Source organism: Euprymna scolopes, chromosome 4 (assembly GCF_053919585.1).
Source record: "Euprymna scolopes isolate OS-2025 chromosome 4, ASM5391958v1, whole genome shotgun sequence".
NCBI lineage: Eukaryota > Metazoa > Mollusca > Cephalopoda > Sepiida > Sepiolidae > Euprymna > Euprymna scolopes.
The window spans coordinates 18,776,945-18,800,738 of record NC_136485.1 but is presented as its reverse complement, the minus strand read 5'-3'; the positions used below and the strand labels follow the sequence as shown (position 1 = coordinate 18,800,738).

Genomic DNA, 23,794 nt, shown 5'->3' with positions numbered 1-23,794 from the left:
ATTCTTGAGTTAGCAAATAAAATGACTTAAAAACATTTTTTTTTTGTGGTCAAAAATCTTGATCTTCAGATACCAGCAAACAATCACTTTAATAAGCATTTGAAGTAAGATTCATTTGTAACACGGTTACATTTTTGTAAAAATTGTTATTTTAGATGAAATATTTTTTTAAAAAAGACACCATTTAGAATTTATATTCTGATAAGTTTTACCTGCTTGAAAATGAAAACGGATTAAGATTTTTATTTTTGTTGATTAAATTAGAAATTCCTTGAAAATTGTAAAATTACACCTCATCTTGACTATTAAATCAGTCAATATCTATTCTGTGGCTCACTGTTCCAGGATCCAGGTCATATTCTCTCTCTTAAGAGTTGATCTAATTATAAAAAAAATGAAATTTGTTTTTTATATAAAAGAAAGACATAACCTACTTTCAGTGCTCACAGATTGAACCGTACATATATTCAATATGTACAGCCTCCTTTATTAAACAAAATTTCAACATAATTTATTAAAAAAAAAAAATTTCAACATAATTTATTAAAAAAAAGAAAAAGAAAAAAATGAGTGCTATGCATAAATTAGGGAGTTTTATTTTTCATAAATGAACAGTTGGTAGCATGACTGGTTGACTATTGTATCAAGGAAATTAGTCGATATAAACGATGATCCGTTCAAAGTCTTTTTCCTTTTAGGAAGCACAACTGAACCACAATACTGGATTTTGTTCGATAAAACTTAAATTCTAGCCAGAAATTACTGTCAGCCAGTTTAAAGGCTTGAAAATCACTTCAAAATTTTGCACGACACAAACTAAACAGATGCTAGCCATATTTTTTTATCTATTAATGAGCTGTACCTACCGGATGTTACTCAGGATGCAATGAACTTATTTTAGTTCATATTTTTTATAAAGCAAAAGGGCATTTGTAATATCGAAAAAAAAGTTATATTGTACATATCCGTTTTGAATTGAAGATCTCTGAAAAAAAAATTTCATTTAATTTGATTGAGTAGTTTTTTTTTTTTACAGCGGAAAAACATGTTCTTATGAGAGCACGTTGAAGTCAGCCATTATGAAATTTGCTGAACACACCACGGGGAGATAACTCCATGTAAAGTGTAGATACCCCCTCCCCATCTTTATTACTAGCTTTTCTTCCTAATAATCGAACCTTTTGCTCGGTATCATAAATTATTTTTTCGCTGTAAAAGAAAAAAAACAAAAAAACTACTTGATGAAATTAAGTGAAATTTTTTTTCAGAGAACTTTGTTTCATAACGGATATGTGAAATATAACCTTTTTTCGATATTTTCATTTTTTAATGTCTTGACTAAACTGTACAAGTACCAGCAAAAGAAATAAATTTTTAGTTGTAAGGGAGGCAATTCTTTTTTATATCATTAGTAAAAAAAAATGAGTTATTCCTCAATTTTTTGGGGGGTGGGGTCATAATTAAAAACTGCTTCCATCTTACTAGTCAATCAAGCAGAATTACATAATTTTTTTTAAATAAACTGCATTGATCTACATTATTATAGTACAAATAACATAGCCCCACAATAAAAGAAATGAAAATTGGCTAGTCAAAATCAAAGTTTGATATATTAGCTTAAATGCTATTTAAGTCTAACTTTTAACATTTCACAAGATAACTTTATGTTAGAAGAATAAGAAGAATTCAAAAGTGATTTTGAAGCTGTTAAATTGCTGAATAGAAATGCATTTTTGACTTAAATTAAAATTTAAAAAATAACCAAGTATTAAAACGGTTCACTTGTTCTCCAAAAAGTGAAAAAAAAAGTATTTTTGTTTTTACCAATATCATTAATTAAACTTGATCTCGTCAATATCAACCAATTTTTTCAGTTCTATCTCACCATCACCATCTGTAGTAGAAGCAATCACATTGTTACACATCTAGTTGCTGCTGGTTGAATGGTATTTGGTGATGATTCCTTCTTTTGAGAGCATGGTTATGTTTTTAGTCTCTCTAAAAATGATATCATGTATGACACACTGATGAGCCTCCAGCAATGTGTGTTAGAGTTTAGGATTCTAAAGAATGTTGCTGTAATCGTAGCTGCTTTGATTGTTCACAGGTAAAGAAAAGCAGGAAGGACATTAAGAGATGTGAGATGAAAAGGATGAGGATATAAAGGGTGAGGGCAGGGGGAAAAGGGCAGAATATTGGAAACTGCTTGTAATCAAAAGGATAAGAAAAGAAAAGAGGAGGAAGAGAGAATGGAGAAAGAATAAAGGAGAAAAGAGGAGGGAGAGGGGGGAGGAGGGAGAGGGGGGAAAGGAGGGGGGAAAAAGGAGGGAGAGGGGGGAAAAAGGAGGGAGAGGGGGGAAAAAGGAGGGAGAGGGGGGAAAAAGGAGGGGGAAAAAGGAGGAAGAGAGGGACATCGAAAAAAGGGGGAAGAGAAAAGGAGGAAGAGAGAGAGAAGGAATATAGGAGAGATAAATAGATTAATGGAGAAGAGAGAGAAAGGGAAGATAAAGAGAAGTTCATCTCATGAAAGAAAGGAACGTGAAGAGAAAAATAAATCATAAGTGAAAACTATTAAGACGGAAGTCCAAAGAGAAGATATCATTTTTGATTGGTTGTCATGGCAACTGTTTTCATAGTGATCACCAATCAACATCCTCCTCCTCCTCTGTTTATTAACAGTGGCTGGCAATGGTGTTGCCTTCACACATTTTTTTTTAAATTAAAATGGCAAATAGCTACCAACATCTTCAAATACTTCTAGCCTGACATATTCAGAGTCTTACCAGTGGGCTGAAAAAGAAAAAAAATGAAAACACATCAAAATTGATTTACTAAAACTCTAGAGTAAATCTCCAACATCACACATGGAATCAGAAATAAATTCTTTATGCAATCCAACCATATCTGGTACAAGAAAATTGCAGTCTATGTCTGACTTTTCCACCCAGCTTCAATCATGAATTTCCAACAGTCTTTATTTTATCATCATTCAATATGTGGGGGGACATTTTGGTGATAGTCTCATCAGTGGGAGGTGTGATCCCGGATGATCCATTCACATTAATAGTGACATAAAAATCGATAGGGGAAGGGTGGGTAAAGTCCAGTGAGTGTGAAATCCATTCAGTTAAACCGTTGTATGTTTAATGGCTAAACTAATATCCCTCATTAATAATTTTTTTTTTATGCTTTTGCATTTATTTTTCAAAATTAGAAAGAAATATAAAGTTTCCATCATTTAAATCTGATATGACCTTATTGATATTATCAAGGCCAACAAAATAAAACTTTTTTATTTCTTTGGCCTTGATAATATTTAAAAAATGGTATGTAAACTTACAGAAAGATATTTAAAAAACGTTACGTAATCTTGCATAAATATTAAAAACATTACCTTGCATAAATAATATTTTTATTAACGCTGCCATCAATTTTGACCCTGATAATTTTTTAAAATGTGAAAACCTTACATAAATAATATTTAAAAATGTCAAAATAATAATATTCAAAAATGTCAAAATAATAATATTCAAAAATGTCAAAATAATAATATGCAAAAATGTCAAAATAATAATATGCAAAAATGTCAAAATAATAATATGCAAAAATGTCAAAATAATAATATGCAAAAATGTCAAAATAATAATATGCAAAAATGTCAAAATAATAATATGCAAAAATGTCAAAATAATAATATGCAAAAATGTCAAAATAATAATATGCAAAAATGTCAAAATAATAATATGCAAAAATGTCAAAATAATAAATCATATTCAAAAATGTCAAAATAATAAATCATATTAAAAAATGTCAAAATAATAAATAATATTCAATAAAATAAACAATTTCTGCATGATCCTCTTCATTTAATAATGGATGCGATTTAATTGCTACATTTTTATCACAAAAATCTTTAAACAATGAAAACTTTTTGTTGCTCAACAGGTTTTGGATGAATAGCAACATCAGTCAGTTTTGATAATTTGCCAGTTTTTCGTAAAGATATTTAACAACTTCCTTTTGCTAATATCACGGTGTGTCACCAAATCACCTAAATAAATAGAATCTCACTTTTTTGCCCGGATGGAGTAAATTAGCAAAAGATATTAAACTACAATACTGAAAATTTCACATTTCATTCACTGCACCAATAAAGGGAATAACAATTATAAAAACAATAATATAACAAAAATAACAGTAATAACAGCCTATTCTATTAGTAATAATTTGAATACCACATTGATGAGTATGATCTTTTGACCAACAATTTTGCCAAATGAATATATTTTTCATTTCAGTCAGTCACTGTAAGGAAGTGTTTTGATTGAATGATGTAAATATAGTTTTATTCTGCAGCACTATTTGAAACGAGAAAAAAACTTGAAAATAAAAATGTGATGAAGTTTATTCATGATAGATTGAAATTAAATGGTAATTGTTCCTTGAAATATTTATGCATTAAACTTCACAATCAGTTAAAGGCATTAAATTTCACAATCAGCTAAAGGCATTAAATTTCACAATCAGCTAAAGGCATTAAACTTCACAATCAGTTAAAGGCATTAAACTTCACAATCAGTTAAAGGCATTAAACTTCACAATCAGTTAAAGGCATTAAACTTCACAATCAGTTAAAGGCATTAAACTTCACAATCAGTTAAAGGCATTAAACTTCACAATCAGTTAAAGGCATTAAACTTCACAATCAGTTAAAGGCATTAAACTTCACAATCAGTTAAAGGCATTAAACTTCACAATCAGTTAAAGGCATTAAACTTCACAATCAGTTAAAGGCATTAAATTTCACAATCAGTCAGGTTAAGAATTCATTTCCTTCAATTTGAATCCTTTGATGGCTGATGCATTATGGTTGTCCACTTACCAAAGCATTGAACTTTCATGTAATCTTGCCTGATGCTGTCACCTTCTCTTTACCATAGTATTTATTTGTCGATGAGAACTACAGCTACTTGAAAAGGTTGGGGGTGGGGGTAATTGAGCAATCAGCTGTCCAACAACTGAAGGAGAAGCTTTCTTTACCATGTTGAACTGCTAACAACAACTCAAGAAGTGATCAGACTACAGCTATAGACCAGAGAGCTAGAAAATGTACCCCCTCCTACTGACACAAGAATCTCCCTTCATTTCCAGTTCAAAAGCATCCTCACTGAAGTGGAGAACATTCAAATGCTGATGATCAACTGCTATGACCAAACTGACCCAATGGTTTGCGAATGCCTGCCCTTTGCTGCCAAACCAGTGTTGCTTGATCACTAGCTGCCTGAATCTTACTAACCTGAACAAGCTGCACCTCCTCACAGGTATTGCCCCTTCAAATGTGACAACAAGTTGCTAGATGAGTAGAAAGCAAAAAAAGCTATGAATACCATCTTCTCCATTGACTGGATCAACAATCCAACGATTAAAATCAAGAAGCTTCCTCAGTCATGTCAATTCCTTAACAACATCTCAGGAAGAGTCTCTTTTAAGGCCCTTTCTCGTGGTTCAAACACACCCAATGGAAAACACTCAATCACCTGATAACAGAAATAGGGCGATCAAAAATTGCTATGAACAGATAGGGCTGCAAGACGGATCCAACCGGCTGTGAATGTGAAGAGAAGGAGCATATGATGCAACACTTACTTGTCTGCCCAACTGGTTCAGTTTAAAGATCTGGCAGAATACAACAATAACGAAAAGGACCGTATAAAAAAGTGGGAAACCGTTGTATGACCACATTGCTTCAAAGGATTGCATAAAAGATGAAGAACTTGAGATGTCCATGCAAATGAGCAGGGTCACTTTGCTAATACAGTTATACGCCATAGAGTTGTTAACTACACAGGGTTGCATTATGAGCAGTTGAAGACACAAAAAAAATATATTATGAGCAGTTGAAGACGCCACAAAATCTGGAAAAGGCATCGCCCTTCTATATTAATCTCGTGCATACATTAATGCACAATGAACTAATGCACAATAAACTAATGGGCCACAGATGATTTAGTACTTTTTAAAGACCAACTTATTAGCAAACCAAAAAAAGTGATAAATACCTTTATGAATATATGTGAAGGCATCAGTTTTTGTAGTACTTCATCCATGCTGTCTCCTGCTGCAGTTCCTCCTCCCCCTTGAGTCAAGTTTAAGTGAAGTTTAGGGAGACCCACGTGTCCTGGAATCAAGGGGAATAAATTGTAGGTCAATTGATACCGCCCCACAGGAGGAATACGGAAATGTATCTGCAATAGAAATAAAAATAAAACTTAAGTTATCAAAATTAAGAAATCATTGGTTAAAATTGATAGAAACTAATTCTAATTTTAATGGTAAAAGAAAATCCGTTTTAAATATCAATAGACATCACAAACCAACCAAGTTTAAAGTGTGGAAATGGATAAATGTAGAGAAATTGTATTCAATTTCAACTCTATATATCCCATCTATTTTTTTTTTATTTTTTTAGCTACTTGAATAAAATTTGATGTAAACAAAATTTAACCTTTTCTTTTTATAAATATTAGTGATAGGACGATTCAAATATTTTTCCCCAATTCTGATACAATTATCAATTCTGTCTTAAATCCCTTGTAGCCCATCCTGCACAGGTCAGCAAAGTGTGTGGCAGGTCCCGTCAATCAATTCGGCCGGTCTTAATTTTGCAACCGGGTTGATATGTCACCGTTTTGTCGATCTATTATGCTAGAAGAAAAGCAACTCGATGCACACAAAAGAAAAACAACTCGATGCTCTATTCTACTGATTAAATTCGAGATAAGATATACAAATATATAGTTATGTACAATTGTCCATAGTTCAATGTTGATTTTGACAAACTCTGCCGAGTCAATAGGTAAATTTCTCTTGGTAATGCGATGGGGGTGATACGAGAAGAGAAGGTGTGGCGACTCTTTACAAGCTGAGATACAGTCTCATACTCTCAACAACTCGGACTCCAATTTCAGCTTCAACTGCTGGGTTCGACTCTGCACCCCGTTTATATACTCAGGGGAGGAGTGAAACCGGGGTTGGTCCCTAGACCAATCGTATCCAGTTATCCCCAGGGGAGGTTCTCTCTTCCTCAAGTGCACCTGTGGATCTGCAAGCGTTCTCATGCCCCAAAAGGTTATTCCCCGCAACCCTCTGGGTCGCACGCATTGTACTCAAACTATAAACATCCTTAGTCTTGAACCCCGAGTTATTCCATTTTCGGAGTACAATTTACAAAAAAAAAAAAAAAAAAGATATTGTTGCCGATTTTCATAACAGTAAAAATAAAAAATCCCATCTTTCTCTCAGCAGGGTCTTTTGCTGTCACCCGGACACACCAATGATAATTAAAGAATATAAAAAATCATATCTGCTCGCCCTTTCCAGTATTTTGGCAGTTTTGACCTCCCCCTGTGGGGAGCTTAATCGTTCCCTGGGATGGTCATGTCGCATCCTGATTCCGATTCTTTTAAATTTCTAAATATAGAGTTGTTTTTAGAAGTTAACGCAAAAAAACATGAAATATGTGCATATAATATCCCAAATGTAGAAATACACTTGTGGAAATGATCAATTGATTTCAGTTCTACTGGAAGTTTAAAATCAATAAATATTTATCATTTCATCATTAATGCAAGTCATGGAAAATTAAGTTTTAAACAAAAACAAATAAAAAATGAAAAGAATTGTTTTTGGTATCAGAAAATAGACACAAATTTTCCCCGATTTCGATACAGATTCTGATACCCACAAAAGTTATAATTTTTTTTATTTCTAGTTCCGATTAATTGTCCCAACACTAATAAATATACTATATTTTCTTTTGTGTCATTAACATTTATTTTTTCATTTTTTATTTATTTTTTTTTTTTAGGTTACTTCAAGTTATTAACATGACGTTTCATATTTTAATATTTGATGTGTGTGATACTATATGCCTCTACATATAAAGAAAAATAGTCATTCATCAAACCAATCTATTAAAAATTTTAGTGAATAAAATATTAAAGAATTTTGTTTTATCATCAAATTGTGCATCGGAGTCTAATGGAACATTTTTATTTTGAGTTACTATTAAAATAAAAAAAAAAAAAAACTAGTTTGATTTTGAATATGCTTTGCTATGAATCATTGAGATTCAAAGTGTTTAAATAAAACATATAAACTTCTGTTGTACCCCAGGCAACATTGCGTAGCCTTGCTGATATATTCTTACAGGTGATGATATTGTCAAATTGAAAATGGGAAAAAGAAACCTACAAATTAAATATAGCGAGAAATGCAAAAATAATTTTTTCACAAGAATAAAGATATTTGAACAACACATGTGACATGTAACCCTGCTGGGATAGTTACAGTTAGGGTCACCAAGGTCAGTGTTACATGAGAAGGGGACAGACCCCAGTAATTAAATAAGTTTGAAAATGATATTTAGAAAAGAATAGAATCGAACTCAGTAAGCAAAGTTTGGAAAATAATAGATATTCAATTTAGGAATGCAGCGATTGTTCATTCTTTTAGAAATAATTGGATATTAAATATGTCAGTTAAAAGAATGGATAACACTAGTTCAGAAATAGTGATTAACAAAATAGGTTAAAAACGATATAATTCAATTTGTTTGCTAAAGGCGTGTTTGCACATACATGTGGAATCCATATGAATGGATCACGTAGTGGGACATGTTTTTGACATTATAAAGAAAGAGAATTCCCAATATAATCAGAGTGGGTTCGAGTCAGAGGCAGTCAAGGTAGAGACAAGGTCGGAGAGAGCAGTAAAGACCGAGCAGTCAGAGAGACTCGAGTCGGTCAGACTGGGAGCTGACGCCCCTTGGAGGTGAAGGAGGGAGGAAGATAAGACCATGTAATCGTAAAAGCTGGAGTTCCTGATTTATCAATCATCCAGATGAACAATAAAGAATTATTATTCATATTTGTAAACTTGTCTTCGTCATCGTCATTACAACTGAAAGGTAAATGTGTTTTTGTCTATCATCTGTGAATAAACTTTATGCAACACCCTTCAAGAGTTAACTGTCTGTCCCTGTTCCTATCATCATTAAGTAATGACTCTCCCCTCTATCTATGTTAAGAACTGTTGCATCATACCTCCCAGCTCCGGATTATATGATAAAAAAAAAAAAAAAGAATATAAATGTCTCAACCTCTGTTATGAAAGTCTCTCTCAGAATACAAATGTATCCCCATTTGTTAAACTGTATCCGGCATCTGTTAACAGCAATATACACACTCGACAATATGCCCCCGTTCTGTGTACACAATATATGTTGTCCCGATATATATTTCAGAGTGTGTGTATATATGTGCACTCATCTGATATAAACACATGATATACACCATCTTAATATGTCCTCCGACAACATAATTCAGTAGACAGTGTTATAAACAAAATTGGCAAAAGATATTTTCTAAAATCTGAAAATTCAAACATCTCTCTGCTCTGAGAAAGAGACGGATGGTAAGAGAGAAAAAGAGAAAGAAAGGTTATTAATTTAGAATTTCTATATAAAAAAAAGGAGCGAACCACAGAAATCTTAAGATAAGGAAAATCAAAATGCCAGTTAGCGATTTACTTCTGACAGTCAAAGGAATCCACAGCATTCTAAGTTACTTGGACTTTGGATTGCTGTCACCAACTCAAAACATCAAAACTGAAGAATTAAAAATCAATCCAAAACACTTTAAGTAGAAAGTATGATTATACATTTTTTTTCACAACTCAATATTATAACATTTTTTTTTTTTACACGGTGGTCACCACTTATCAAGGCCCGGAAGCCACTCAGGGATAAGGGTTATTGCAAGTACAGTACGTTAGTGTGGAGATTTGATGAAGTGTTTACTTAAGGGGGCGGTTCATTAGGAATTTGTTAACGTTGGACTTGAAGACATCCAAGTTGTAGTCAGGTGGGAAGCAGGCAGACGGAACAGAGTTATTCAAATAATTATTTTTATAAGAAAAGGATCATTCATCGACTTGTATATTATTTTTCATGCTTGAGGAGGATTTTAGCTCTTAAATGGTACAGCTTTAATGACCAACACCAGACGATTGTCCCACTCAATCTTGAGAACATGGGGAGAGCAGTAATCAACGAACCAAAACTCTTCAAACATCTGCAGTCTTCATCCGAACAGCAACCTTTTTTTGCTATCAGAATACCAAGTAACCCACTAAAAAAACAAAATGGCCAACTTTAGTGACGTCATGAGGAGTTCAGATACATTTTCAGTGGTGTTGTTGGTAAAGGTGTTGTATCTTGTATGGCGTTGAGCAAGGGGGTGTCTCACCATTAATAGTTTTTTGTTGCTGTTATGATTTATGAAAATATATTGTTTTTTTTTTCAGATTGTGTGCATGTGATATTTTATGTCTATGCATAAAATAATAGGATAATCTTAGAGTCACTCATAGATAGCATAAAAGGGTTTAAATCATTAATATTCATATCTTTTGTATCGTTTTTGCACATTTTGGGGGGTCGGGTATGGACAAGGGCAGAGTGGGGCAGATGATTAATGAGTTTTTGCCTAATATTTAGGCTAGTTTGATTTCATATTTTCCGCTATGATTTTCTTTAACTATAAAACTTTTCCACTTGTTACAAGGCTACATTTTTAGTCATACACTATAAAAATTGGTTCTTGTACCAAAAATGCACATTTTCCATTTTCCAACAATGTAAATTTTCTAATTTTGAAAAAAACTTGAACAGTGCAAAAATGATTTTAGTATCATGGTCAATGATTTTGGTGCAAAAATGATTTTAGTATCATGGTCAATGATTTTCAAACACCTATGTGTTCGCATTAAAATTTTTTAAATATTATGAAAATGAAATTTTAGTTTGAGATAGATACAATAAATAATATCTATCCGAAACTAAAATTTCATTTCAACAATATCTAAAATCTTTTAATGTGGACACATGACTTTGAAAAACATTAACGATACTAAATTAGTATTATATATTATTTTTTATTGGAATCCTCTGAGATGAGTAATTTGTATATTTATTTATGGACCGTTATCCTTATCTTCATAGTTATTGCTTCACCCTGTTTCAGCCAACGATTCCTCTGGCCTTCGTCAGGTTATTAGCCGCGACGGGATAGGAATGCTGAGTCTTAACTGTATCTTCAGTAATTACTGCCTTCCATAGTTGTTGTTTTACCACATTTTGGCCAACTAATCCTCTGGCCGGCTGAAGATAACGGTTTCAATTCTACCCAAAGCAGGCTAGAGGATTAGTTGGCCAAAGCGTGGTAAAACAGCAACTATGGAAGGCAGTAATTACTGAAGATACAGTTAAGATACTCCGCATTTCTATCCTATTGCGGTTAACCATCTTAAAAAGGGCAGAGGAATAGTTGGCCGAAATGTGGTGAAACAACAACTAAGATGAGGATAACAGTCTGCAAATTAATAAATATACAAAATTAATAAATATACAAAATTAATAAATATACAAAATTAATATACAAAATTAATAAATATACAAAATTAATAAATATACAAAATTAATAAATATACAAAATTAATAAATATACAAAATTAATAAATATACAAAATTAATAAATATACAAAATTAATAAATATACAAAATTAATAAATATACAAAATTAATAAATATACAAAATTAGTATTTCTTTTCTGTTAAATTCAATTCCTTTATACAAGAAGGATAGCCGTGATATTAGATTTAATCTTAATAACAGATATGTTATATTAAAGCATTATCTTTTTTTAATAATATTTCTTTGTACCTGTTTATTCCCGGAGAACATGAAACTGTCACTTGGCTCCATAACTGCTTCAAGTTCCTGCATAAATGAAGTCTTGTTGTGTACCTCGTAGATGAGAGGGAGTAAAGTCTTAACATTTCCGTATGCCGGTAAATTTAAACCAATGGAAACAGGAATGCATTCAACGTTTAGAGCAGGTAAGGTGAATGTGGTGCTAACGTACGGACACAAATCATTTTCACTTCCTTCAGTGTCTGTCTTTCTGGAAAATTACAGGAAAACAAAATGTACAATAATCTAGATATGGAAAAATACATGATCACAACATCAATAAAAACTGTTTTTCTTTATTTAACATTTTTGGCGACCCATGTCACGGCATTGCTCAAATAAATTGAGAACACCAAAAATTAAACCAATACCTCCAACCCCTCCAGGATAAATTAAGAACAAGAAGGACTCTTGTACTATTTAGATTAATCAGATTACTGTTCTCATCTTGCGTGTTATTTTTATGTTTCAGCCAATGTAACCTCCAAACTTCTTCAGTTATTTCTTGTGAAATTGCATTCTAAGTATCACTCGGGCTAAGGATCGAACACTAAACTTTACCTAGTAATTTATCCATTATGCCATGGTTCTTGCGGACAATTTTAATATGAATTTTGGGAGCCTGAAATCTGTTGTTTTTAGATGCACAATCTTACTACAGATCATCATCATCATCATATATATATATATATATATATATATATAGAGAGAGAGAGAGAGAGAGTGGGAAGATTAAATAGAAGATAAATGAATTTAATGAATTAGTATAAGTTCACTTACATGTTCAAAAGAAATCAAAATAAAAGAAAAAAAACAACCAGGGAGTGTGTACAATCGTTTCAGGGATGATATGTTTAAATTATATTTTTACTTTTATTTCTAGTATGCAATGCTTCACACGCAGAAAAAAGAGGAAAAAAAAGAAAAACTTTCATTTACAACGATTTATATCATCAAAATATGATTTTAACAAATTTGTTTATAAAAAAAAAATGTGTTGTTTTTAGCCTTCTAAACATTCATTTATATAATTCTAAATTGCAAAATATATGCAACACTTCAAATGCAGGTAATATTTCTTTAATATATATATATATATATATATATATATATATATATTAATTTACAGAATGTGAGAGATTATAAGTATTTCCACAGCCAAACAATGCAGCAGAAATAAATATAAAATATAACTATATATACACACACACAATAAGCAGTTCTGCATCAACAGGGCAAATTATACAGAGAAGAGCTCCCCTGAAGCTAAATTCAAAATATTTGCAGGGGTCTTTTTCTAACTTCGTAACAAACAAACATTTTGTAATTTTATGGCTTCTGGCTGAACATTGGTGACAAATTTTCAACATGAAACCAGATTTGTTTATAATGTCAACTTTGTATCTATCTAAATAAACAAAGATTCTCTATTTTGGTAATTAAATACTTATACAATTTTTATTTTTAAAACTGTATACATTTCATATGAGTTTAATACGTTCAAGACTGACAAAATAAAAAACAAAAAAAACAATGCTTACCTTCTCCAGTAAAGAACATATGATCCAAGCTGCTCTGTTTGAGGTTCTTTCACAGTAATTTGCAGACAAAGACATTCTGTTGCACATTCCGATTGTTTTACAATCACTGAAAGTGATTAAAATAAAAATTTTAAAAAACAGCATTAGAAAGCAAAAATAAATAAAAATAACTTACTCCATCTTAACTTCTCAATCATACAAGCACTTGTTCCAATTGTCTCACTAAGGTAACAACACTTCTCAACAAATTAACTAGTTGGCCAAATATACTTTTTCCACATCAGAGTTCTCATCCATGTTACAAAAGAGACGCATATTGAAATTAATGATGCATCTTCCAGGGTTCATACAAATTTTCAATGTCCATTTTCAAGGACATTTTAACGTTTTTTAAAGCTTTCTCCGGATAAAATTCAAGTTTTCAAAACAAAATTTGGGAATTGTTTTACAATCCACAGCAATTCGAAAAAATGGTAAAAAAAATCAAATATACAGCAAATAAATGCTATCACAGCCAATAAAAATTATTTTGCAATTTACCTGCAATCATTTTTTAGTGTGTTAAGTAGTTTTTAAATGATTTTCTTTTAAAATTCCAAAATGACTACCATATTGTTCATTTTTTTTTTTTTTTTTTTTTTCAATCTGGCCAGCTTTGTTTTCGATTATCACAATTGTTTTTGGTAGAAGAGGGAGTGCCAATGGAGATTCTTGTTTAAGCAAAGAATTTTTTTTTTTAGTGAGGGAACATTTTCATTTATGGTAGCCGCCACTACACCCCCAAAATTCAATTATGAGAGCAAAAACTGAAGGCGATTTGAATCCTCCCACCACCACCACCACCAAGTGAGAAATAAAAACGACCTCTCGCCCCATCTTTAAGAAAAAAAAAATGCAAGGATGGGCATAAACAATGACATAATAAACCAAAAAACTTAATTGACAACAGGAAAAGTCATTTTCATTTATCTATTTCATGAAGTAATTCTAAAGATCACAGATACTTACATAAAGTTCTTGAAGGCGCAACAAAACTGGTCAACTATTTACAGCTTTTATTCATTTTGTATTGAGTGATTTCAAAGCACTTTCACCCATTTTGCTTAAAACAAATGTCTTTTTACATACACAACCATAACCCTGTTGACAATTATATTTACCTTTTCTGACCCACTTATATTTGGCCAACATAGCACGATTAAATTTGTTGTTTTCCTCATTGTAGATTGGACTATGCTGTGTTTGTTTTACTTGTAAATTTTGAATTTTCGGTATTGTAGATACAAGAGTTACATCCCTTTATCACAAAACTACTCAATGTTATTATAAGGAAAACAGTTTTATGATAAAGGGACATAACTCTTGTATCCGCAATACTACAAAGCAATTTCAAAATAATGTGTTTTGATTTTATTTTCAATATCTAAAAAAATATTTTAATGGTATTATATTTTTATTAATACATAAAAATATAATATAATAGTATTTATTTTGATTTTATTTTTAATATTTCTCCAAATTTTTATTGGATTAATATGATTCTGAAGACATTTTCCATATTTTCAAGAATTTTACAAGGTAATCATAGAAATAAGGTCTTTTCAAAGCAAAAGTCAAAATTCAAAGACTTTTCAAGTGTGTATGAACCCTTGAAAATGGGTTTAAACTTGTGAAAATGTGACAATTAAAAGTGTCATAGCTTTGTTGGACATTGTAGACATCCCCTTACCTCCGTCTGTTACTTTTTTTTTTAAACCGATGCCTTTATAGACAACTCTGTGCATAGGTAATTCAGCCCCTCATGAGATTTGCCATTATCTCAGTATGTACATCTCAAAATAGTTTGTTAGGAAAAGGAGTGATCACTAACAGATATTTTGAGGTGATTACATTGGTGATCTTTTAAACTAATACATTTCAAGTGAAAACATCTCATTTATGCGTAAAAATTTGTACAAATTTTAATTATGAAAAATGATCCAGGAGAAAAATAATTACAAGTGAAAATAGAATTTATCAAATTATTGAGTTTTATAGTCTGTTTTAATGTGGAAGAGTTGTGCAACCAATTCAGTATCACAAACAAGGGAGATAACCCTCAAATTCACATTAATTAAAGATCCACAATTTCTAAACAAAATTTGCCAGAAAATAATTGTGAATTTGCTAAAAATACACCTAGCACATTATCTACTCAATCATTTTTCATAAGTTTTGGAATTTATAATAATTTCAGCATGACACGTAAGTACATAATGTTTTCACCTAAAATGCGTTTCTTTAAAAGATTGGCAATGTAAACAAGCACCTATTTTTGCAATTAAATAAAAATAAAAAATGTGACTCAGTTTTCTGAATTTAAAGTTATAGAAAATTACAGAAAACTAATGAACCAATTTGCAGAATATTTAAAAAAAAAAAATTATGAACATCTAATATCAAATAAAATCTTACACAAGTTATGAACATCGAAAGATAATGCATGGAATTTATCATGCTAGTCTAAACCGATATTGCATTTAGACAATTTGATGAAACTACACCAAAAGTTTAACAAAACCTTTAAGCAACAGCGCTCAGAAGATAAAATGCAAAAGTGTGGTGTGATTTGCCCGTTTATGCAAGAATGTTTAGTGCTTGTTTAGAATTCTTCCTTTATTAAAAAAAACAAAATTAAAAAAATTTGTATGATGTACATACCCGTGATGGAAAAAAAATACTGTACACTAAAAATCATGTAAATTAATCAAGTAGTTTTATTTTTAAATAAAATCAAATTTTGTGGATAAACCAACAGCAACTTTGTAATGTCATCTTGAAAACAAGATAATTCCAAATAATTCAAACTTGCAATTTTAGAAAACTAGGGAGGAGGGGGACATTGGAAAAACTCAAATTTGCTTAAAATGATTTTCTTTATAACAACAAAACTACTTGATCAAGTTATGTGATTTTTCGAATACAATATTTTCTTTTCAGCACAGGTATGTACCAGCATACGGATTGTTTTTAAATAAAGGAGAATTCTGAGCAAGCACCAAATGTCTTAATAGATATATCACAGTTCATGAATTTGTAATGAAATCAAAAGTAAAATAGTTTAGTAACTTTTAAATGTATACAATGTTGCCTAGTGCATGCTATGTATGCTAGTGGTGACCCCCCCCCCCCCCCGCAAAAAAAAAAAAAACAAAACTTTTTTAATTTCAAAAAGGCAGATCCAGGGGCTGTAATTTTCTTGCAATCTCAGACTTGTAAATAAAACAGGATCTGGTTTTTTTTTTTTTTTTTAATTAGTTTTCTTTCAAAAATTCTTTAGTTAAAAATTTTCAAATAAAAACGATGAAAGAAATATCTTACCATTTTCTAAGTATGATTTGGCGTCTTCATTTGCATTTTTCACAATATTATTCTGAATCGAAAAATAAAAACAATCCAACATTTTCTCTCATATGTAGACACATGCATATAAAATACAAATTTTATAGAGGTCAAAAAAATTCAAAGAGAAATTAGTCTAAATAAGAATTTCTAAATACAAAAAAAAGCTCAATGCTGAAAAGATCTTGGAATAAAAACATTAAATTCAAACTAATATCTTTTTATAATAGTTTCAGAATTTCAAGTGAAACCAATGGTATCTACTGAATTGTCATGTCACTCATGTCACAGCAATGAACATATCCAAAAATTGCGAAAAACGATAAGGTAGAAAATTACATTTGAAAATTGTTTTCAAAGACAATTAGTGAAAATTAAGTAAAGTTTTAATTGTAACAAAGAAGGAAGGTAAATATTTTCTGGAACTGAAAATATTTGGCCAATTTAGCAAAACTTATTTTTCGCTAATTTCTTCGAAAACTGATTTAATTGAAAATTAATTTTCTACCTTATTTTTTTTTGTAATTTTTGGGTATGTTTATTACGGCAGCACGACAAGTAGATACCATTCGTTTCACTTGAAATTCAATATTTTTTTCACATTTTGCTACAGTAATACAGAACCCCCCCTTTTTTTTAGGTTCCCTTAACAATACACATGCAAACTTAAAAAGATTAAAATGTGTTGAGAACATTTCCTTCTATCGCATCTCTGTTAGGAGAATACACGTGACATGAAATGTGTGAAACAAATATATGCTTTTTATAGATATGTGTATATATGATGATTGCAATGTCTTGTCAGACGAGTGCCACTCCCTCAGACACTTAAAGTCCATGAGCCCAAAAATGACTTCCATCACCACAGGACCATTTTAATAGACAAATGCCTGAGGGAGTATCTATACACAGATGATGTTACAGAGTCTTAGCTTTGTACAACAGCTAAGTCTCTCTCTCCGTTCAAAATGTTGAGATCCAGCAACAAGCAGGAGCAAGATAGCCAGCAACAAGTTAAACTGCAGACCAGCTTAATGCGGGTACTGGTCTCCCGCTTTATGGTTTTTTTAAATCAAAGATTTGCTTCTCCCAGAAAGGTTGCCTTCACCAGGCCTTATGGGAGCCCTCTCCACCCCAACACACACATACATACATACATACACACAAACACACACAGTGCTAGTTGGCCGTTGACCCCGAAAAAGGGTTCATTCGCCCTTTGGAAGGTCTTGTTTTTAATCCTTTAGGGAGACTAGCCACCCTCCTCACCAAACAAGTTTGGTTGGGGAACCAGTTTAGTCGCCGGTGACCCGACCACAAGGCAGGTATTACTGGGTTACATGGTACCAGTAGCATATGACATGACCAGACATATATATATATACTATCAAGCACATCAGGTATGAAGAAAATTAAGAACTTACTTCTTTAAGTTCGCTTTTTTGAATTTCAATTGGCCACGGGGAGGTACAGCGAAGCTCTTGAATGACAAGGAAACGTTCTCCAGAATAAACTGACTCAATATTTTCAAACTGGGAAAAAAAAATAAAAAAAATAATAAAGTGTGGATAAAAAAATAAATGAAAAGTTATGAATGGTGTACAAGTTTTTTTTTTATCTTACATCATATTAACCATTTTAGGATCATTTAATATCGAATCTAATCATTTTGCTGGAAGTTGTCAAGTCTTTATAATAATCAAATGCTTTTCTTAACACATTCCATATAAACACTATAATACTTTCTTTTTTTTTTGTCAATAAAACGTACTCGTCTCTCCACAACACATACAGGCATATAATATTTAATATAAACGATTTATTTATACAAACATTTTGGCAGACAATGTTCAGTTACAGCCTTATTTTCTCTAAGCTTCTTCGCCAGATCACTAACAACTGGCCTAAAAATAAGACTAGCTGAAACATGTCTGCAAATAGCCAGCAAAAATTATTACATAAATAGAACATTTATATAATAAAAAAGATCATCTGTGTGTGTAGTTATAGAAAAACAAAAAGTATGCCTAAAATACAAATGTTTTTATGTGACACCATGTGACCCCACCGACAAGTTGCCAACCCCAAACTTTGTGCCGTGGCTTCATTCTCCATCTTTCATTGTTCTAATTCTGGTCATGTCATCTTTTTCACACTGGCATCCATCCATGGAGATACACAGGTCCTCATGTAGAAAAATAAAACAAAACAGCACAAGAAAAACACATACTCTAATGCCTCACATATATGTCGGTTGGACTCTGGGTGTTTGTCTACATGCTAAGGTTCACATCTACGTCCTGTTGAGACTGGTTTGTCTGTTGCCATCAGTTCATGTCCTCATTTCCCAAAGCTTTATCAACCTGGCCCAAGCCACAATCTGTTTCCAATTGTAGTCCAATTCCAACTGCTCAAGTGTCCAATTCTCAACTCTCATTGTTGTAAAAAGTCAGACACACAGTTATTTGTTGATCATAAGATGACCTTTGTCATCTGTAGATCCTTTCCATTGTTGTTAAAAACTCATTGACTGTTGCACAGATGGTGGCACTCCCTAGAGTCATAAAACTAAATATCTCTACTGTTCAGTCTTTTTACTATGATCACGCCCAAATTTAAATCAACCCATACCTCGCTTTGTCTATGTTATGAACAAATTTCTGTCCATTGTCTACTGATAAATCTATTTCCTACTTTATTCTTCTACTTCCTTTCTTAATGGCCCACAGGTTGACCATAGTATCACATTTATACACATGTATACTTCTGAAAGAAAAATGATGGAAGTAGTGCCAACTCATTAAGTACTCTATGGACTATTTTCCACATAAAAGCGAAATTTTGGTATAAGTTATTTTAAAAAGCAGGACATAATGTAAAAATTGGGAGAAAGTGAGATTGACAATGAGTGTGCTGTTTTGATCACGTCTTCGGCTTGCAATTTTTTATGAAATCAAAACATTCTTTTTCAATTTTTACTTTTAAAGAAAATGTAAGTGAAGAACATTTTGGATTTTAGTAGTGCCTCTCTACCTCTCGTATAAATACAGTAGAAATTCAGGATACGGCATTAAAAATTAGTAACAAAATACACTACAGCATATAATACACATGTATATAATCAAATAACATTATAAATAACACCATAAGGTGGGAAAAATGCTATAACCAGGGGTATGAAAAACATTGTATTCCAAATCGTAATCTGAAAAAATAAATTGTATCCTAGGGCCACCATATCCCGGGGTTCTACTGTATATGAATAAATGCAATTTTTTTTTTCATTTATCCAAACTATATTTATATCTAAATACCTGCAGTTTAGTTGATTCAAATATACATTAAAATATTTTCAAATACAAATGTATATACGAAACAAAACACTTCATCAAGATGCTTCATTTTCATAATTGTTTCTAATAAATCAATATTCTGCACGATTCATTTCTAATTTTGATCTCCATAGCAATAGCAATACTACACAATTTTTCCATTATTTCAAATAAACTCAAAACAAGCATTATGGAAAAAAGCATAAAAAACAAAGAAATATTATCCTTAGTTTTTTTAAATTAGTCCATTAAAATTGGAGTTATGACCATTCAAAGTATCAAAAAATTGATGGTTCACTGGACATTTTGTTTGAAGTCAGTCCTATTCAAATTCATATAAGCTTATGACTAAAAATGGTAGGAAATTTGCACAATTTACAGACTAACCCAGCTTTAAAAAGCCGTATCTTCAGATCTTTTTAAGGTGTTATGAAATTTTGAATATTATCATAAAGGTTCAGTTGGCTTTATTTCCTACCCTCTCACTTGGTAACTTACATACTAATTAGCATATTCGAATTTCATTTTAACAGCTTGAAGTAGAAACATCATAAAAACAGCTAAGAAAAATGGTAAGTCAAGCTTTATCATCATAGGAAGTATTATTCTGATGGACATTATCATTTGTCATTATAACATTAAAAATCCAAGATGGCGACTGGGAAATTCAAGATAGCCACGACAACACTATTCAAAGAAACGATAAACAAAATATGGCTTGTAGTATATCAAAAGGAAATTTTGTATGGCTTACAATTATGTTTCCAAGTATATTAAACTAATTAGTATACTAATTAAGATAAGTTTTAATTTTTTTAAATTTTCATTACATTTTTGTCTTAAATCATACAAGCAAAATAAAAAAAAAATTATTTTATATTACTCTGAAATACAAAATTGCTTTATTAAATTAACATTCATTTTTGTTTCTTCTTTTCAATATGTAATCAGTTTTTTAAGCATGGAATTTATATTTATACAAAATCAAATCACTTGACTTGAGTATAAATAAAAAAAAAAAAACTTTTTTTTTTATATTCCTAATCAAGAAAAAGTGACTACGTTCATACACAGTAAATTTCCTCAACCGTGAAATATATCAAATAACACAAGTATCTTTTTGTATTATTTGGACTATTGTTCTCATCTTGGTTGTTTTTTCTCCAAAAAATTTTGTCCGTTGTAACCTCCGACCATCTTCAGGTGCATTCACACTGGATGCTATCAGTAAATGGTGAAAAATGTTTGTTTTTTTTTGCTTTCCCAAAGAACGTAGCCATTAAAAATTCAAAACAAATAGCGCCAAGTTTTTTGTTTTTTTTTGTATAAATTCGAGACAATTGTTTTTTTTTGTACGATGTTTGTATATTTTTTGAGATCAGGATTGATATTTTTTTATGTTATTTGGATTGTTCGGACTATTATTCTCATCTAGTTTGTGTTTTTTTCACAATATTTCGGCTGATGTAACCTCCAACCATCTTCTCTCTCCATGTTCACAACTCTTATCACTAAGATTCTCTGCAAAATTCTTAAAAGTGACAGTTTTACAACAAAAAAAAAAAAACTGTAGCTAATTTGACAAAAAAGAAAGCCAGAAATTAATTTTCCATGTCACTGTGCATATAAAAAATGGTCACAGATGGCCTGTACTTTTTAATGTTGCACAGTGCTATTAATAACCAAATGTAAACAGAGTGACCGCAGATATGTAGCAATACTAAACCTACATGTACAAAAATGTTAAAAATTACATTTTCTAAAGAAGGTTAAATTAAGAAGCAGAGCAGAAAATTGCAATAAATGCTAAAGATTAGAATTAGAGCCATATTTTCAGGATGCTGAATCAGAAACAAAAAGTCTTCAGTGACATGTAGTGGATGTCTTTTTCTTGTTTCTAAACCACAAAAGAAAGTGGACGTCTGATACATCTGAGAATATGATGCAATTTTTGTCAAGACGGACACCATGAGTATAGAAGATAAAAAAAAGAATATTTGAATCTTGTACTTACTTTCATAGATGATATTTTGGTAGACACTTCAAATGGAGTTACAGTGTTCAGATTAAAAGTGTCTTCCTTGTGGCAGGTGCAGCTGAATGCTTGTTGATCCAATTGTATCTTGACATTATAGGCAAGCTGAAATTGAAATGTTCTGTTTGATATAGACTCAAATAGAAGCAAAAAAAAAAAATGTGTAATATCTCTTTGTAAAAACTCAAGGATAAAAGTTAATGAAATGGATAGGTTGTCAGTTAAAAGATGAAGAATATGATGAGAGGAATGAAAAGGAATAAAATATTACAAGCATTTACTGGTATTGGACTGGAGACAATTATATTGTAGGTGAGAGGAAAGCAATCTGATGTTAAACAAATGGAGGAACAAAAGGTAATTCTTTGCAGTTGTGTTAGAAAACGAGTTCTTGCTATGAATGTATAACAAGGAGAAACCAGAGATTGAAGCTCACTCAAGCACCTTCCATGATAATGATAAATTAGTAAGACTAACAATGTCTTTTCTGTGAGAATTAACAAGGCTAACTGGCATTGCCTAGAGTACAACTCAAGTTGGCACAAGGGAAGTAACTGTGAAAACAGTTACTTCCCTTCAGTTAGTGACTGTCAACCAAACTACATGATAATATTAAAAGATGTGTCTTCATAAAATTGAATTATATAAATGGCCTTTTGACTTACAAATCATAAATCTTTTTTTTTCTTTAAAATAGATATTATACACTTGAAGATGGATTAAAAAAAATACTAACTTTGTGAGTATTTGTTGTATATTTTTTAAAGTTTTAGTCGGACATAATGAGAATTACTTTTTAGAAGAGGCTATAGTGAACAGAAGAAATAACCAGACTAGATTATGAAAGACTTTGTCAAAAAATAAAGATGTGACAGCAGCACTCCATCTTAGGACATATTAGACTTTCATATAAACAGAGGATTTCCACAGAAGTCAGGTACCTTCTGGAGTAATAGAATGATCCAATCATTTTATTTCAGTGATTTTAAGAGACCTATCTCCAAAACTATCCATCGATGAATCAACTAATATTAAAATATATGGCCAATTTGTAAAAGTTGAAGGAGAAAGAACAAGCAAGGAAGTAATATCCTCATAAAGGTTCACACCGAATAATTTCATTTCACTTCATTGAAGTACAGAATAATTAAAGTAAAGAAAAAATCATTTTAACAAAAAATAATAAAATGATTTTCTCATAACACAATTGTATTTTCCTAAAAAATAAATTAAAATTCATCAAAAAATTTCCACTTTCATTTTTTTCTTATCCATACAAATACTATTACATACCTTGACAGAAAATGTTTTTGCACCAATTTCCATACATTTAACAAAAATGGATCGGATGAGCTGGAAAAAAAAAAATTAAAATACATTGATTAGATTTCTGAAATCAAATAAATAAAATTTCTAAGTAAAGATTTAGTAAAAGTACAGAATAGTTAACAGTTGATAACTCGTAAACTAAAAACAAACAAAAAATACATATGATGAATGTATATTTTTGAGATGAGGATTTATAACTATTTTTTATATTATTTGGACTATGATTCTCATTTTTTTTTTTTTTTCACAACGCTTATATACATTTTTCATATCAAAAAAACGAAATGGACCCGGAGTTATTAATATAAAACAAAAAAAGACTTGGCGCCATTTGCGTTTTAAATTTCTAACGGCTGTGTTCAT

The 23,794-nt window shown here is 31.1% G+C and overlaps 1 protein-coding gene across 1 annotated transcript in view; it reads right to left on the bottom strand.

Annotated features, from left to right (window-relative positions):
• Positions 1-571: 571 nt before the first annotated feature.
• Positions 572-23,794, bottom strand: part of LOC145266928 (trafficking protein particle complex subunit 11-like) — a 132,257-nt gene continuing 109,034 nt past the window's right edge. The window contains exons 25-32 of the mRNA XM_080122731.1: positions 23,396-23,455; positions 22,082-22,207; positions 18,160-18,267; positions 16,715-16,766; positions 13,355-13,460; positions 11,784-12,024; positions 6,060-6,245; positions 572-2,790 (exon numbers count right to left, since the gene is read on the bottom strand). Of these exons, the coding sequence (XP_079978857.1) occupies positions 2,758-2,790; positions 6,060-6,245; positions 11,784-12,024; positions 13,355-13,460; positions 16,715-16,766; positions 18,160-18,267; positions 22,082-22,207; positions 23,396-23,455 (912 nt within the window). The 3' untranslated portion in view covers positions 572-2,757. The remainder of the gene's footprint in view (positions 2,791-6,059; positions 6,246-11,783; positions 12,025-13,354; positions 13,461-16,714; positions 16,767-18,159; positions 18,268-22,081; positions 22,208-23,395; positions 23,456-23,794) is intronic.